Here is a 19,267-nt window from a genome sequence, read left to right as displayed (position 1 = left end):
ATAAAATGTGAAAAAAGTGAAGCGCTGTGAATACGTTCCGGATTGACTGTATCTAGGTTCTCTTAGTGCACTAATATGCAGAATCTCTCCTCGGTCTGTGCTTGTAGCCTCGCATTTTTCTGACGCCCCGCCTCCGTGGAGAAAACAATTAAGTTTCCCCGCTGTCAGTCTAGCCACAACAATTTTCACCATCCTGTTTGCAAATGGGAAAATGGCATTAGAATTGAGCTTGAGATATTGAAATACAATGCTGTTGTCAGTGACGTCATCACAAGGCCACGAGGAGGCAAGTGAGCAAGGGAGGTCGGTAGTCTGGATGTTGGAAGGAACCCCTCATGTCATGATGCATGATGATCTAAGAGAGTTTCCCAACCAGGGGCATGTGTACCACTCGGGGTACACGAGCACACCTTAGGGGGGTACTTGGAAAAATGAAATAATAACAAATATATGGAGCGTAGTCACATTGGAATAGAGGAATTGATATAGAGCATGAGTGAGGGGGGTACTGGTCATATGGAAAAATGGCTTACGGGGTATGCAGGACAAAAAAGGTTTAGAAACAGTTTTTTTTATTCAAGTCACCTGTGTGACTAAATTACAAGGACACGTGCAGGTACCTGTAAGAAGTACGGTTACTTTATGGCTCCCTCATGCAGGTGGAATTTGTGAAGTGGTTGCTCAAACTACACGTACTTAAAGCATCTAAACTTCAAAACAATGTGTTTTTTGCTTCTCTGGTCACCCTACATGTTGGAAGCAGATTAATCTGTCATCAGAATTGGATAGCATCAAAATCAGCTTGGCCAAATTGGCCAAGTACCTGTACTTAACCCACAGATGCTGGATGTTGCGCTGCGCGTCATTGGCCCTGGCGCCTGGAGCTGCATGACGCAACATTCAGGCTCATGAGATCTGAGACAATTTTATTAAAAATCTTGGTATGTTAGAGCTAATGTAAGATGAGGGTTTTAGCACTTAAATGCAACTTGTTGCACCTTTTTATGTGCGTCAGAGGCTGAGATATTTACGTTTTTATAGGCTGAGGGCAACTTGGGCTTGGGCATTAGGCATTAGGCAGCCTATTTTGCAGGTGCTTTAGGCATCAACGGGTTAATCTGCAAAGAATTAGACATTAATCTGTCATTAATCTTTCATTATTTAACACTGCATGAAAACTTACTTGATGCTGTGTTAATAGCCCTTGGAGAGAGCAGCAAAGCAGCAAAATTCAGAATGGCTTTTCACCCTGCTATAGGTTCATGAACGATTTATTGTAAATTTTGGAAAAACAGACGCATTTGCAAGCTGTTCCTTTCTTTTAATTCAGAATTAATTTAAGTCTATTCAGAATACTGTGTAAACACATGCAAACATTTATGGGGCAGTTATGTTCAGGTTGGAACAAGCTACGATTGAAATGACAATAACAAAGCCCCGTGCTCTTGACTTGACGTGACATGAAGTGCCCCTCTGTTCTGTTGCCCCGTCAGCTGCGGCCGTCAGATGCTGAAGAGCATGCCAAGTACGGGGGAGATGGGGGAGAGCCAGCCACCCTTGGTCACCGAGGCCCAGCGCAGACGCTCAGGTAAGGGACACACACCATTACGCTCCGTTGGACAAAGCCTGCAGCAAATAACCGTTTTATGGCCAATATATTGTTTCTAGTTTTAAAAATGTAATTGTGCGATTAATTGGATTATTGTTCATTGTTTCTAGTTTTAAAAATGTAATTGTGCGATTAATTGGATTATTGTTCATTGTTTCTAGTTTTAAAAATGTAATTATGAGACAAATGAGATTATTACTATATAGAGTATTTGGGAAGCTATTGAGTTATAGTAGTTGTAACTCTGAGATGAGGGTAGGAGAATGTGGTCTGGAGAATGAACAGGTTGGATTTTTTTTTGTTTACGTGTGTGTGTGTGTGTGTGTGTGTGTGTGTGTACCTCTGTATGTGTACCTCTGTGTCTGTCTGTCTGTCTGTCTGTGTTTCTGTGTCTGTACCTCTGTCTGTCTGTCTGTCTGTCTCTCTGTCTGTCTGTCTGTCTGTCTGTCTCTCTGTCTGTCTGTCTGTGCGTGCGTGTATGTATGTGTGCATGTTGGCCACAGCAGGCGAGGGTCCGGGTTACGGTGGTGAGGGCCTGATCCGCGAGGAGAGCATGGAGGCAGAGGCACCAGGAGAGAAGAGCTCGGAGAGCAGCAGAGACGGCCAGTCAGACGAGGAGGAAGCCAGCCCAGCTGAAGAGGCGCAGACACAGGAACCGGAGGTCCGTAATATTGACACACACACACACACACACACACACACACACACACACACACACACACACACACACACACACACACACACACACACACACACACACACACACACACACACACACACACACACACACACACACACACACACATTATAATTGCATTACATAAGTGTACTGTTACCATATGTGTGTGTATGTTTGTATGATTTATATGTTGCTGGGCACCTTCATTTTCTACAGAATTAGTGAGGTGTCTCTGCTGCTACATGCATACAAAGAAGTATGCACACACATCGAGAGCTAACAACCACACTAGGTTTGGGAATATTCACTGATACGCATCGGAAAATCGATACGACTTGTGCAATGTAGTTCCATCAATTTGCAAACATCTGCATAGGTAAAAATCGCACATAATCGTAAACTGTGTGGATTGATACAAACCGAAGCATATGTCTTGTAACTTTTTAGAAACTGTTCTGTTTCAGTTCTATTTCTGTTCTCGTGTACAGCAGACATCCGCTGGCTCAGACCAAACAGCAGACTTGCTTTGAATCAGAAAAGTGGGCAACCAGCAGTGTACAGCATACAGCAGTGTACAGCATACAGTACAGCAAATGTTCTGACCCTCAAGTGACTTTCTAAATGAAAGCTTCTAGTGACCTTTTTCTAAGCATTTGGAAGACGTGTGGAGGGTACTTCAGCTTCACTATTTCAGTTGAAATGACCCGCGCTAAGTTGGCAAGTTGTTTAGGAGCGTGTTATATTTCTCTCTCTCGTGCAGGACATAAGCTTGTGTACAGGCTGTCCATACAGTAAAAACAAGTCATGTTGGTAGACTGTTCCAACACTTCCGTCTAGAAAGCATTTTATTCCCCCCTTCTGGTTTTAGTAACACCATTCCTATTAACTACTAAATTGCTCTAATTTGGATCAATTGCGGATCAATTGTTCAGAGCTCATACTAACCTGTAAATGTACTTCTTGCATGTCCAATGACTAAATAAATGTGGGTCTACAATATTCGAGTATGAGCAGAGGCTCTGTACTTTTTCGCATTTTTGTTTAAGAGATACTGCATATTAATTTGCATGATGTCCAGAGAATCGAGATATTTGTTTTAAAAATCACTGCTCATAGCAGTGATTCAAAAATGAGTTCTCCATGCTCTCTGTAGCTCAGTATTTCAAAAGTAATAGACTTCAATATCAATTTAATATTATTTAATTCTGTTCTCATATTGAATCATACTGCATCACATGGTATAATAATCGAATTGTACCACATCGCACTGCACCACAGTAGGTAGGAGAATCGTTTCATATTTTATCACTGGTAATTTCATGAATGGTGACTGTATCAAATCGTTGTCATGTGTATCGAGATGCGTATGTGTATCGAGATCGCTTTGATGATGAAGATTCCCATCCCTAAACCACACAGTTAACACCCAGACTCATAGACATGTTCGAGCTGTTCAACGCAGTCCCCTTCACAAATCAACTCAGGTCACAGGTTATCACAGTTGTTAATCAGAGCCGTTAAGTAGCTCTGTGTGTAAAAGAATTTACACCAGATTATCATTCCTTAATTGAATGTACTGTACATTGGAACATATACTGTACATACATATACTGTGTACATACTGTACATATGCTGTACACTGGCACTTAAACCAGGACCAGTGGATTTCCTGTTAGTGTTCTGCTCAATAGGAACAGTTTGTTGGGGACATTCTGTTCTGCTTAATGGGAGCAGTATGTTGGGGACATAGTGGTGCCATAGTCCTGTACTGCTGTGCGGCATAACCTCTCAGTAGACAAAATGAGCTGTGTTGCAAAATATTGCTTTGCCAGTCAGTCACTAATCTGAATGCCGGGTCAAGTGTGGCTGATATCTACTTTTAGTGGCTGATGTATGTATTTTTAGTCGCATTCAGAGACTCTATACTATGGAGTAGTGGGTCGCAACCTTTTTGGAACAAATGGCCCCCTTGATCTCATTACAAGCTTCCCAACAACGCCTTGATCTCATCATAAGGCTGTCAATGGCCTCCTTCATATTAGAAAAAGAAATACACTAATGCCTCCCAACCAATGCCCCCCCAACGTTTTTCCAGGAAACCCGGAAACATTCCCAGGAAAATCCTCACCCTCAACCAATACCCTGTAAATAACTGTAATTCACTCTGGATAAAAGCATCAGGTACATCTTATGTAATGTGATGTAACATTATGTAATATTTGCTCCCAATAGCACTACTGCAGATTTAATCTTCCTGTTGCAGTACTGAATAGGGTGACGTTCTCCGTGACAGTAAAACGCCAGACATATTTTTGGACGGGGGTTTTTGGGTCCTCCCCTAAGAAAATGTGTGTATCTTAGATGCAATTTCATGCATTTTGATGTTTTTAAATCAACCAGGTGTCCGGCTTTATGCTGTGCCGGACACCGGACAAGGCACTGAAAAGACGGAGGGTCCATCCTAAAGACGGACGTCTGGTCACTGTAGTACTGAAGTGCCCTGAGTCTGCATCTTGCAGCTAGCTCCCCACAGTGGACTGTGCGTGACCTGAAACGCCCCCGATGGTTGCCATTGCTCTGTTCGCTCCTCTGTTTATTGGATACTGCAGGCCGTGTTGAACAACACTGCTCTCTCAGGGGGTGATTTCTCGGCTTGCTTGCCAGGGAAACCCCACTTCACTCCACTCCACTCCACCCTGACTGTTACAGCTCTGACTCTTCCAGTGCTCCTGATTTCAAACGCTCGTCAAGATTTTTGACAGCTCAGCTGGCCCCGTTTTGTTCTTGGAACAATTAAATTTAATGACTTTTTTTCTTCTTCTTCTTTCTTTTTTTTTCTTATTTCTTAGCTCATGTCCTGTGCGTGTGCGTGTGCATGTGTTTGTGTGTTTGTGTTGAGTGTGCATTTTGAAAGTTTTGATTGAAACCATACGTCAGCCTTCATTACTCATGGGTGAAGTCTGTTTAATGCTTCCACATTAAGATTGTCCATGCTGTTGTATGTCACTTTCTGACTTATGCTTGTGTACTCATGTCGAGTTGAGCTACTTCTTTTAGATCAGCTACACCGGTACGTACCGAAATTCGATAGGCTGATACTGCCCACTGCCTAGGTAAGGGGTATTCCAACAAGATGTTTCTGTAGTAAACTTAAGTTGACGATGACGAAGTGGTAAATCATCTAATACTAAATTACACTGTTGGCTATCTATTGGCAGGTTTACCACTACCTAACTTAAACTTAACTTAGCCAGGGTTATTAACCATGTTCATGGGATACCACCCCCTCGGCTGGGAAATTTCATGCTACTTAACATGATCATTCTGATCAGAAAGACAGCATGGCTGTCCTCCAATAATGGTGTCTTATATTAGGGAGCCAATAAGACAGGGGTGGGGGGAAGGCAATGATGTGCACTTCTTGACAAACGGAAGCTTGAAGTTTGTCTGAATGAATCTGGCACAATTGGCTATTGGCTACATGTAAACATACATACATTCATACAAAGCATTCATTACTGTCCTCGTGTCGAATATTTGGCTCAATATTCACTTGCTGAGAAGAGCAAAATTCAACATGGAGCCCTGCTACCCTAGTAACCCTACTTTTAACTTCTAATTTCAAACAGGTTGGAGTTGCAGGTTTGAATCCCACTCTGACCAACATCAAGAAGAATACCATCCACAATGTTTATCTCTACGCCGTCAGTCACCCACTGCTCAATTATTCATCACCACTCTCCTGCCCTTCATCTGACTTTGCGTGTGTTGATCATCTGTGATCCTCTCTCCTTCAGGGCGAGCAGGACTTCAAGCTGGACCCCATGCTGGAGGAGCATGATGAGATCATGGAGAAGATCAACACCTGGAACTTCCAGATCTTCGACCTCATGGACCGAACAGGCGGCAAGACGGGCAGGATCCTCAGCTATGTATGTCGTCGTCACCAGGGTCTCACATAATGTTGGGGACGGTTTTTTTATATTAACATCATATCAATTGGGACCGGGGTTACCACCACAGTATTACCTTGGTACTTCACTAGCAAGACCAGAGTCCATTTGCTACATATACTGATAATACTGCCAGTAGCTGTTGCAAGCCTCCATGCACAGATTATCAGGATTCAGTAAATCTTCGCTTGAGCACAAACACAGTAGCTTTAACTGGGCATCAATTTTCAAAACAACCCAAGAGAAAATAAATGAAAGGAGAACATCTTGTGGCAAAAAAAGATACACATCAGCAGGCAATAGTTAGACAAGTAGATAATGTACACATAGATCCAAAACTTGCTGATAAGTTTGATGTGACAGGGTTACCAGACACTGCAGGCAACTGATGCATGACCGGGCTCTGACACATATTGTGTTGTTTTGGTTGGGATGCGCTTCCAGACCCTTGGCCCCTTGGCATTCCTTCACTGCTGCTGGTGCTGGTGCTGGTGCTGGTGTTATGCTTGGCTGTGCCGCTGCCACCAAGGGGCAATGGGAGTCTCGTGGACGCGTCGTTCTCATAATTAAGGGCCTTGTTGTTTTGTTTGCTGTTGTGTTCTCACTGTCTGTTGTTTTGGACTCTCCCAGGTGGCCTACTCTCTGTTCCAGGACACAGGGCTGTTTGAAATCTTCAAAATCCCTGTGCGGGAATTCATGACGTACTTCTGTGCTCTGGAGAACGGCTACCGGGATATCCCCTGTGAGTCTCTCAGAGCAGCGTTCTCAGTAGAGGGCAAATGCTGTAGAGCTCTCCATGTGTAGCAACAATGGATGCGTCTTTGTAATTAATTGGAATGTTAGATGAACTTTGATTGAAAGAAAAAAACTGTGGCTGCCCCTGTCAAATCAGTGACTTTGATGGAGTGTAAAATCTTCACAAGCCAGGCAACATGTTTATAATCCTAGTCATTGGGAGATGTTTCTGTGAAATGACTACAGTTATTAGACACAGTACATAACCAATGTCTGTAGAATCTTTTGCCAAACACTAGACTTGAGCAGAGTAACTTTATTGATCCCCAGGGGGAAATTAAGAAGGTAGTACATGGCGGCAAAATAAATCAGCTTGGTTGCTTCTTAAATGTGCAAGTCTGTTAATTCTCTTTCGTTGCTTCATGTATTACTTACTGTACTTAGACAGGTTATCCTTGGTAACACTTGGTAAGTGTCTGTGAGCATGCTTCTCTTTCTGTACTAATGTTTTTGATTGGACGCTGTGCTTTGGTAGATCACAACCGTGTCCATGCTGCTGACGTGCTCCATGCAGTGTGGTTCCTCACCACCAAGCCCATCCCTGGGTTCCAGCAGATACACAACGAGCATGTGACCGGAAGTGACACAGGTGAGACCAACATCTCTCTCTCTCTCTCTCTCTCTCTCTCTCTCTCTCTCTCTCTCTCTCTCTCTCTCTCTCTCATTCTCTCTTTCTCGCATTATCTCTCTCTGTCTCTCTCTCTCTATCTCTCTCATTTTAATAATTCAACAGCATTGTAGACACTTAAAGCTCTCTCTCTCTCTCTCTCTCTCTCTCTCTCTCTCTCTCTCTCTCTCTCTCTCTCTCTCTCTCTCTCTCTCTCTCTGGCTCTCTCTCTCTCTCTCTTTATCTCTTTCCAAAGTCATTAGGACTCTCAATTAGAGGTCCATACTTTATACTCTCACCAACCACAGAACATCTTCTGGAGCTCTTGCCAGATGTTTTGTCCAACACCACACTTGCTCTCTCCATCTGGACTCCATTTCTGCCAGTGATATTTCACAGCCATCCTCCCCCTCTCTCTCCTTCCACTATTCTATCTTTCTGCCATCTCTTTCTCTCTCCTCCTCTGTTCTCTCCATCCCACAATAGTCATAGAAGAGAAATGAGTAGGATCCTGTCTCCTTCTCCTCTGTGCGATAGGAAGAAGGATGCAGAGATCAAGCCAGAGATATTCTATAGAGATATGCCAACATAATAGGTTTCTATGGGCACCTAACGCGACCAGGTTCCGGTTTGCCTAAGGGGCGTGTCATAATGCTCCTACAATGAATAGAACAGTCCTTAGGTCTGCCTAGGTCTGCCTAAGGGGGGCCATAATAGAACCAGGAAACAATGGGCCAATGGAACCTCTCTCTCTCTACTCTCTCTGATGAAGCGGTGCGATAGAAAGAAAAAGGGAAGGATGAAGACAGAGAGAGTAGAGAGAGAGAGAGGTTCCATTGGGCCATTGTTTCCGGGTTCTATTATTGCAAGGGGGAGCGGGGGCGAATCCCCCTTTAGGCAGACCTAAGGACTGTTCTATTCAATGCTAGGAGTATTATGACACGCCCCTTTAGGCAGACCGGAACCTGGTCATGTTAGGTGCCCATAGCAACCTTATTACATTGGCATATCTCTATATACTTAAAGAATCTCTGATGAAGAGCTAGAGAGGTTGTAAGGGAGAGGGGAGAAAGACAGAACAAGGGAGATCAAAACAATACAAGAAAGTGACAAGAGTTGCAGGTGTGAGAGAGGGAGAGAGAGAGAGACATCAAGAGAGTTTGAGAATGGTGGATGCAGGGAACAAGTAAGAGAGAGATAGAGAGATATATAGTACAATATGATATAGCGAGAGTACCGTGCACGAAAGAGAGATGGAGAGCAAGTGTGCGAGTGAGCATGCATTGTGATTGAGTCGTGATGCTGATGCCGCGGATGCTGACATCAGCAGCTTTACGGCTTATTTTAACTCTGCTGATGGACCTTTTAATTTTTCAAATGGAACCCAGTCTGAGTCACTCGCTCGCTCGCCTCCTCGCTCGCTCCCTCGTCTCGCGTCACCTGCAGCATCTTGCATTCTCTGGCCATCACACTGTTCTCACAGCAAGGCGGCCTGTCATCACACTGCAAGAATCACAGTAAATGTTGCTCAACACAAGAGTACTGTACATATACAGCGTAATATAGTTGACTTGATGTATTAATCTAGAATCTAGTTTATTGTTCTCGACTTATCCGTGTACATGCACAGGCTATGAATCTCAGAGGAGCTTGTCACTCAGGAGTTTGATGAACCATATGGCTTTAGGGTGGTGCCCACGGTTGGATTGGTCATATGGCATACAGGGCATTTGCCCGCTTTCCTGTTGATGCCTGGCCCTCCCCTCAATGGAATCAGTCCTCATGCTTCTACAGCAAGCCTCTTTGCTCTTTGAGATAGTCAGATATTGCTAAAGCATTTAGCTCGTATTAGAAGACTAAAATTGTCTCACAATGCATGGTGGACCGGTAACGGCTAAAAATGCCCGGCCTGATTTTTCATCCCAGTCCAGTCCTGGGGCCTCATGTACAAAGAAGTGCGTGGATTTCCTACCAAGAAAGTGCGGGCGCGAAAATCTTGAAAGTTACTTACGGACAAAAAAATCTGGATGTATCAATAAGTGCGTAACCAGGTTTTGCCGTGAAATCTTGCACACATGCACGAGCACACGCGGGCCCAAGTCTCCGCCTTGCCTCCTCCCTTAAATATTCTACATGAATATTCTAATTAGTATGGCAGACCCATTCATGTGCATTCATTGGTTGAAAGGGAACAAGGCTTCCGAGAAATAAAAATGTATGTTGGCTATATATAGGCTATGAAAGATGACACATGTAGTCTACACATAGGCTACACCACATGTTATGTATGAATAACTTGCAGCCAATACTCAGTAAGCCTATAAAGTCACCTGTTAATTGATGGACTAATTTTGTAGTAGCCTTATTAAAAGAGAAAGACATGCACTGCGGTGAGGACATTCCCAACAAATGCGAGAAGACACATTGCAGATCCAGAAAATATTCAATGTTTAATAGCTGCCAAATAGCCTACTTGAAATAATACTGCTACTGGGCATCCAATATCGTTGTAATTCCAGGATAGTTTCATGAGTCCGCTTCATTTTAACCAGATGCCTCAACAATAATATGGTTGAGGTGGTTTTCTTCTTCTTCTTTTTTTAAATCACGCGCCTCAACATTAAAATCCACGTTTAACTGGCAGCATCTCTGCAATATTTCTGACCACGTACAACACATGTAGTTGTGCTGCATGCCTCTGTGTGCCGCCAAAAAGACGCAATGCAACACTTACGGCAACTTCCACGCTTACGGAAACTTCCACAGCAGCTCTGAAATTCGCGTGGAGATCCGCAGTTTTCCACGTCTAGTTTGTTTTAGTACATCTGACCGTGGCCGTGGAAAACAACTTAAGTAGCTTTTTTGTGAGCTTCGTACATGAGGCCCCTGGTGGTGCCAAACAGTAAAACAAACTGTAGCTAGTCGTTAGCTATAGCAACTGATTTTTGCACTGCTCTGCCTCTCTCTCCACAGACTCGGACAGTGGGATCTCTCCAGGCCGTGTGCCCTATGCCAGCTCCAAGTGCTGCTCTATCTCTGACGACAGCTACGGCTGCCTGGCCTGGAACGTGCCCGCCCTGGAGATCATGGCTTTGTACGTGGCCGCCGCGATGCACGACTATGACCACCCGGGGCGCACCAACGCATTCCTCGTAGCCACCAACGCCCCTCAGGTAAGATCCTCTCTTTCACCCATCACCAGCTATGTGTCTGCTATGATCACATTTCCCATTCACTGCTTCACATACAATTGAAACCATGAGTTTACATGCATTGTATTTAAAGATTCAAGCTTTTTTACCCCTCATCCACTGACATGAAATCAATCACTTTAGATGTTTTAGGTTTCTGGATTGTTGCTGTATGTTAAGTCAGCTTATTACATCCTCTCTTCCTGCAGGTGGTGCTGTACAACAACCGTTTGGTGGCGCTTTGCTTAACTGACTCAAAGATAATGCTGTAGTTTAGAGGACTTTTGGGACTCTAAGTAAACAGGTTCTATTGTTACTGTTTGTGACTTCAGCTCCTTTTCTACTCCATCCCTCTAGGCGGTGCTGTACAACGACCGCTCGGTGCTGGAGAACCACCATGCCGCCTCAGCGTGGAGCCTCTTCCTGTCGCGTCCGGAGTTCAACTTCCTGTCCAGCCTTGACCACGTGGAGTTCAAGCGTTTCCGCTTCCTGGTCATCGAGGCCATCCTTGCCACCGACCTGAAGAAACACTTTGACTTCCTGGCCGAGTTTAACACCAAGGTCAGTAAAATCAAAGACAGTAGATACAGTACTGAAGGCTCTTTTCCACATACAAACCGGTCGTGTTGAGCTGAGTGGTGGTGTTCAGTCAGTCTGGGGTGAATTTCTCAAAACCAAAGTTGCTAATTACATTAGCTACTTTGCTGTTTTCAATGCATTTTCCCATTGGCAACTACCGAAGTTGCTAACAGGCTAACAACTTCTCTTTTCAGAAACTCACCCCGTGGTGTTACGTTTTTGACGTTGTCATGTAGTATTTCTAGGCTAGGTTGATTTTGTAAGGCTGACAGATATCTTCTCTATCGAAGTAGGTTATAAATGGTTTAAGCGTCATCATATTTGGATACTACAGTGTGGATTTTTAGCTTCGATTTTAATATCAAAGTAATAAACGGTCAAAGTAAAGAGAATTCTAAGGTAGTTGATCTGGTGGCTGCCATGATTGCTTTTTGATTCACCATGGTGGGAGGGTTAGCGCACAGCATTCTGGATAGTAGGCAGTAGACAGTGCCTGTGCTCACCTAAGTTCGGCGAGCCGAAAAAAGGAGAGCTGGTTTTCGAGCTGTGCCGTGCCTTTGCTAATCGAAAAGCAATAAACGGCGTCTGTGACATGCCATGTCGAGCTGTACCGGGTAGGAAATGGGTAGTGGGAAAGGGCTTTATGAGAGGTTGCTGGCGGGAAAATACATTGGCAATGATGAAGTCCGGAATTACTGGTCCATGGGTGGCGCCATTTTAGCAGAACGTATGTTTTGAGTCCTGAGGATGTGAGTCACACATGTGTAGGAAAGGGATTTACAACATAATGAGGCGACAAAAGGCGAGATGCGCATGCGACAAAAGACGGAAAAGTGGCTGAAACTGACCCCTAAAACGGTCTCAAAATGCCGTCAGTGGACATACTACCCTCTCAGTATCTGTACTCTTTGGTAAAATGGCATTGACTTAATAAAAAAACAACCAGTGTGCAAGTTTTTAAGTAAAAAAAAATGCAAGTTCTTTTTCTTTTCATGACATCACCCTTATTGGCTCAAATGAAAATTTTGCACTCCCCCTTATTTTTTTACCACTTTCTTTTTGCTAAAAATAGGTGAACGATGTGAACAGTCCAGGGATTGATTGGACTAATGAGAACGACCGGCTACTGGTGTGCCAGGTGTGCATTAAGCTGGCAGACATCAACGGGCCAGCCAAGGGCCGGGACATCCACCTCCAGTGGACCGAAGGCATCGTCAACGAGTTTTATGAGCAAGTACGTGGGACCTCGCCCAGCTTTTCCAGAATAGCCGTCACAAATATGCCTTCTGCCATAATGCCACCAACTGAAACATACACACACACACACACACCCACACACACACACACACACACACACACACCCACACACACACACACATGCATACAAGCAAGAACACTTACACACACACACACACACACACACACACACACACACACACACACACACACACACACACACACACACAGGAACACACACACATAATTTAAATAATAATAATACCCTTTATGTAATAGCCTCGGAGTCCAGGTAAGATTGCACATTTACATTACAAAAGACACACACACACACACACACACACACACACACACACACACACACACACACACACACACACGCACACACGCACACACGCACACACACACACAGACAGACAGACAGACAGACGTAAAATTCATATAATTTGTCTTGTCTTGTATTGTCTGTCTGACTGTCTGTCTGTCTGTCTCTCTCTCTCTCTCTCTCTCTCTCTCTCTCTCTCTCTCTCTCTTTATGTCACACACACACACACACACACACACACACACACACACACACACACACACACACACACACACACACACACACTGTCCGTTACATTCACCCATGCATCCTGGTGACAGCAGTGCAACTGGGCTGCACTTGAGACCGATTTCCTAGCCATCTGGTTTGGATCAGAGGCTTTGCAACACCACTCTGCGTGACTACGGTGTCTGGGCTAAGCCAAGAACCATTTGATATACTGTTCTTTGAAACTGGGTTTCTCTTAAAACATGTAAAATATTTCTGTGAAAAGTGTGTCAGTCGTCATTATGCCCTAACAACTTGAGCATTTGTGTTTCTAAGTAAAGGGTCTTCCAAGGGTCTGGGTCTTTAGCGAAAAAGTTCTGTCCTGATGTGTGAACGAGGAGTTTATATTTCTTGGCAAAGTTGAATCTCTGACCAGTTGAATGCTAACAAAGAGTGGTACAGTGGCTAGCTAAAAAAAACTGTAAGATGAGCAATAAAACATGACTAGAATCATCCCAAGGAGAAATGGCAGTAAAAGTAGAACACATTCACAAGAGACAAAGACACAAAAAATAGCCCAGATAAATGGGAAAAGTCACCACACACTGGTGGACTTTAATTTGCAGAATGAAAATAAGCCATGCAGCAAATCTTAAGTCCGCCATACATTGTGGTGATTACTCCTGGCCGCATTCAAACCTGGGTCCCCGTCAGTTCTGCCTGATGAGACCAATGATTTCCAGCCCAAAAAATGCTCAAGACCTGCATGGAAGCACTAAATCCCATCCAATTTGAACCAAATTCTATTGATTCCTATGACCATAAATCTGCAAAAAACCTGACCAAACACCCTTTTTATCCTTTTTTTTTAAACCTGCAGACAGTCAATCTAAGCAGCAGGAAACAGCCCAATCTGGCAACACTGGTGCCATAGACAATGATGTCCATATAAGTGGGTTTTCAATGTTGACAAACGGGCCGCTGCTTGCGCAGACAGGAATCCCAAAATGCTACCTGGCTAGGTTAAGTCCCATTGATGTATCACGCCAATCACATGTGAGTGCAACATTTGAGCAGGGCTTTGAACCATTATTTTTTTCCAAACGTTCCGTTCCGAACAGAAACGGAATTATAACGTTTCCGGTTATGAGTTCCACCAATAAATTGACGTTCCCGAACCGGTTAGAATGAAAAATATTGTTCCCGGAACGGTTAATTTCGTTCCTGTCAGCTGATTACTCCCCATAGGCCTAACTGACGTTAATTAACCAAGAAAGACGGAAGTGCAAATGAGTCAGCCTACATTCCAAACTGTTTATTCAAGTGGATGAAAAGAATATCCTCCAGAATTTTGTCATTCAGGGACGACCTAAGCGGAGAAGCGGAGAATAAACCTCAATGATGAAAATGCACGCTTCACGCTGACTTTCTGACTGTCACAGGGAGCGCTACGATGGACATTGTGAGTTTGTGCATATTTGAAGCGGCCATGGATGCCCAATAATGTAGAACATTCTCGGTGCTCTTTGCACACGCTTCTCTGCAATGTCTTACAATGATGCAATGGAAATGTATGACAGTGGTTTGTCTTATTTAAGATGCGGAGTGGAGACTTTGTAATCCACAGCTCTCTCTCCCTTCAGTCAGAGAATGTCTGATGTCACACAGGACGTCAATCTCAGCCGTCATGGTAACGTGCGCAGGAAAATAGTTACTGTCTTTTTTTTAATTTGAGGAACGGTATTAACCGGTTTTAACCGGTTACCATCATTTTTAAATAAGTGTTCCCGCTCCAGAACATAAAAAATAATTAAGTTTCCGGTTTTGTTTCTGTTCCCTGTAAAATACAAAAAGTTCCCGGTTTTCGTTTTCGTTCCTTGAACCGGTTCAAAGCCCTGCATTTGAGTGACATCAACTTCCAAACAATCAGAGGCTTTCTCAAATTCCGAAACCCTGTCTTGTGGCTACTGCTTTGTGACACAATATACCGCTTTTTAAGGAGCACATTAAAGAATTATGAGCGACACGAAAATGTGTACAAGAGTACAAAATTCAAGCAGGTGGATAAAACCGCCAGCTGACAAGACAACAGGTTCTTGTCATACACTGTGCAGGGCTCCAATGGGACCTCCAATCACATCTAGCCTCGTAGCATTTTGGAATCCCTGTCTGTGCACGCAGCCAATGTTTGAAATCCATGTATAGCGTAATAGCATCCCCCCTCATGTTGATGCGAGTCTAACATAGCTAACGGCATGAGTTCAAGAGAGTCCTTGTGCACAAGCCTTCAGCAATACAGGTTCAGGTGTGAGGCAGGAAAAGGTGATCAAAGATGAAAGTTCAGAAGACACCGTACACTGCTTACTGCTCTTTTTTTCTTATTTTATTTTTTTGTAGCGAACATCGCATTTCACCCCGTGCATCATAAGGTTCACTCTTTGAACTTGATAAAGCAGTGGGTGAAAGGTGTTGTTCATTAACAACATGCTTTGTGCTGCCGTCAGGGTGACGAGGAGACCAGCTCTGCAGTAGTTAGCAGCACCGATTGGTTGTTTTGCCATGCTATTGCGTCTCTACTTGATGTGGGTCTACGGCTAGGTTAATGCTAACGACATGCTTTGCGCTGACGTCAGGGTGACGAGGAGACCAGCTCTGCAGTAGTTAGCAGCACCGATTGGTTGTTTTGCCATGCTATTGCGTCTCTACTTGATGTGGGTCTACGGCTAGGTTAATGCTAACGACATGCTTTGCGCTGACGTCAGGGTGACGAGGAGACCAGCTCTGCAGTAGTTAGCAGCACCGATTGGTTGTTTTGCCATGCTATTGCGTCTCTACTTGATGTGGGTCTACGGCTAGGTTAATGCTAACGACATGCTTTGCGCTGACGTCAGGGTGACGAGGAGACCAGCCTGGGACTACCCATCAGCCCCTTCATGGACCGCTCCTCGCCACAGCTGGCCAAACTGCAGGAGTCCTTCATCACGCACATCGTGGGGCCGCTCTGCAACTCGTACGACGCAGCCGGCCTGCTGCCGGGCTACTGGATCGACGGAGACGGAGAGGGAGAGGGCTCGGAGGAAGAGGAGGACGCCGAGGAGGAGACCGAGTCGGATGAGGACGACGAGTTGGATGAGGAGCTTGAACCAAGTACGTAATCACCATCGCACCTGCATTGATAGGCGTCTTTCTCTGGCCATCGAAAGATCTCCATTCTGTTTATAACACATACACAGCACACAATTTCCACCAATCAACTATTTTGCCTCAAAATTACATAACCATGGGAACTAAAATGTAAAAAGATAATGTTTTCAATTCCATTCTAAAGATTAAAGAAGTCTATTCTAAGGCATTATAATGCTATGACATAGTGATATTCAGCATTGCTTGGTCATAAAGCTAGCAAATAATGAATACTAATGTGAATTATTATTACACTTTATTCAGGACAAGTAAATCACGAATTAATGTTACTTGTGAATGAGATTATAGATTGTAGAATGTACTGCCAATCTTCATCCACTGAGGGGTTTTGATCACCAATTCTGCCAACAGAAAGGAGAAAGAACAGACGCCGGCTCTTCTGCAACATCATGCAGCAGCTGACGGAGAACCACAAGAAGTGGAAGAAGACCATCGAGGAGGAGGACAAGAGCAAAGCAGAGCAGGAGCAGCAGCAGCAGCCCCAGGGGGCCCAGGGGGGCCAGCAGAACCAAGCAGAGCTGCCCTCCCCGGGCCTGCCTTCTTCAGGCCTGCCCTCCTCACCCTCCGACGACATCCAAGTCATCCAGGAGGAGGCCGAGGAGGAGGAGCGCCAGTAGCCCAGTAAGAGGAAGAGGATGCTGGATGTGGATGTGGACGACTCCCCTCTGAGGGTTAAGGGGGAGGCTGGGGATATCAGGGAGGCCTGGTGGAAATAGGTGGAGGGAAAGCACAACACATCAGTGTGCGGCGCTCCCCTCTGGACCTGTCTGGGAATTAACAATTCATCTGACACACACACACACACACACACACACACACACACACACACACACACACACACACACACACACACACACACACACACACACCATGATGCTCAAGTCACAAGATGATACCACCTCCCTGCCCTACTCCCCCCAGCGCCTCACCCCCTCACCACCGCCCCTGTACCCCCCACACTCCCTCCTTTCTCCCGCTAGACCTCCACACGCTGCATAATGGTCACTGTGTCGACACACAGACGATGCTGATGCAGTTTCCCCGTTCTGTTCTGTTGAGATATACGTATAAAAAAGGCCTTACTACTGTGAGAGGATCCTTGCTGCAATGGTGGGAGCCCCACTACTATGCACTTTCAACCCCATGGAGAAATCTTTAAGAGAAAGAAAGGAAGGAACACAGCACCCCGCTGAACCCACCTAATCGTCCCCTCCGCCCTCCGCGCATAGAAAAAACAACAGAAAAACAAAATGACGAAGGGGGTGGATTTTACCCAGAGGTGCCCAGAGACGTCACCTCCTTGGTGAAAACGGGCTGTGATGCTGCCTTGAACTCCAAAAAAACTCTTAACTCTCCTATAGGTACTTAAAAAAAGAAAGAAATATAGATCTATTTAAAAAGACAAAAAACAGTAGGTAAACAGATACAACATCAACACATAAAACAAAAATGTGATAAGACACATGTTACCAAAGCGAACAGTTCAAAAACATGGAAAAACGACACCACACACACACACACACACACACACACACACACACACACACACACACACACACACACACACACACACACACACACACACACACACACACACACACACACAACAGACTTGAGACTGAGACTTTCCTTCAGGCTCCGAGTCGGGAATATTCTAGAGAGAAAAAAAAAACATGAAATCAAATGTGCCTGTCTGAACCTTTATTGTCTTTTTTTTAGAAAGTGGTCCAAGAGATGGACTACTGTAACTCCGCACTTACCCAGGTGCAGAGATCCCTCCTCATGCTGGCGACACAAAACACTGTATCAAACCCAGTCACGGGGACACACTGACGTTTTGACTGAAAAAGAAAAGAAAAGATTTGAACGTTAAAGTGAAAAGGAAAAAAAAACGGCATCATTTTGGATGCTTTTTTATTCATGTTGTACCACCTGCCTTTCATTTGACTCTCTTTCGTCTTCTGTCGACCTATCTTCGTATGTTTCAAGGTATGTGTAATTCTGTGGGTGCGTGTGGGTGTGAGTGTAATGCCCATGTGTGCAGGTGTCCTTCTGTGTGCGTGTGTGCGTGTGTGTGTGTGTGTGTGTGTGTGTGTGTGTGTATTCCTTTTTTTTAGGAATGCCAATCATCATTCGTCCCTCTCTCTCTCTCTCTCTCTCTGTCTCTCTCTTGCTGGTTTTCAGTGCACCTCTGTTCAAAAAGACACAAAAGCTGTTGTTGTCATGAAGGGATGTTTTTGTTTTTTTGTTTTCCTTTGTAAGTTTGAATTTGATGTCTCTTTTTTTCGCAGTTACTCAGGATTCACACAAATATGACTAATTATTCACATTCTAGCAGGATGATCTAGTAGCGTATGTTTCAACAACAAAAAAATCAAAGAAGGAAGAGGGTGAAATAATTTAAAAAAAAACAGAATCCAGTAATCGATTAAAGGGGCCTAACCTGATTAATGATTGAGTGCTAAAATGCAACTCTTTTGAAGGCTGAATGAAATGTCTTTTTTGTTCCACAGGCCAATAAGAAAAGTGACAGAGGAAAGCTCTATGAATTTGCTAGGTTGTGCACACGCACTAGCCAAATTGGTTTCCTTTTTTGCTGCATTAGGTTGCATTTGGCATTGTAATAAATCTCACTACATGTATTTGCGCGCACACACACACACACACACACACACAGACACAGACACAGACACAGACACAGACGCAGACGTAGACGCAGACACACACACACACACACACACACAGACGCAGACGCAGACGCAGACACACACACAGACATACACACACACACACACACACACATCTGTTTTTTGTTGATTTTTGTAATTTGTTTTTTTCCACACACACTGATGTTCCACACAAAATCAAAGAAGAGAAAATCA

The 19,267-nt window shown here is 44.3% G+C and overlaps 1 protein-coding gene across 2 annotated transcripts in view; it reads left to right on the top strand.

Annotated features, from left to right (window-relative positions):
• Positions 1-18,832, top strand: part of pde3b (phosphodiesterase 3B) — an 82,989-nt gene extending 64,157 nt beyond the window's left edge. Inside the window, exons 7-16 of one of the 2 annotated variants that reach the window (XM_063188895.1) lie at positions 1,494-1,588; positions 2,116-2,270; positions 6,086-6,220; positions 6,872-6,983; positions 7,512-7,625; positions 10,617-10,816; positions 11,192-11,395; positions 12,486-12,647; positions 16,073-16,328; positions 16,737-18,832. In XM_063188895.1, coding sequence (XP_063044965.1) covers positions 1,494-1,588; positions 2,116-2,270; positions 6,086-6,220; positions 6,872-6,983; positions 7,512-7,625; positions 10,617-10,816; positions 11,192-11,395; positions 12,486-12,647; positions 16,073-16,328; positions 16,737-17,002 — 1,699 coding nt within the window. In that variant the 3' untranslated portion in view covers positions 17,003-18,832. Of the gene's footprint in view, positions 1-1,493; positions 1,589-2,112; positions 2,271-6,085; positions 6,221-6,871; positions 6,984-7,511; positions 7,626-10,616; positions 10,817-11,191; positions 11,396-12,485; positions 12,648-16,072; positions 16,329-16,736 lie in introns of both variants that reach the window. The other variant, XM_063188894.1, reaches the window with a different exon arrangement.
• The last annotated feature ends 435 nt before the right edge of the window (positions 18,833-19,267 follow it).

The sequence above is a fragment of the Engraulis encrasicolus genome, chromosome 22 (assembly GCF_034702125.1).
Source record: "Engraulis encrasicolus isolate BLACKSEA-1 chromosome 22, IST_EnEncr_1.0, whole genome shotgun sequence".
Lineage (NCBI taxonomy): Eukaryota > Metazoa > Chordata > Actinopteri > Clupeiformes > Engraulidae > Engraulis > Engraulis encrasicolus.
The sequence above is the reverse complement of the archived record's forward strand: the minus strand, read 5'-3'. Positions and strand labels throughout refer to the sequence as shown.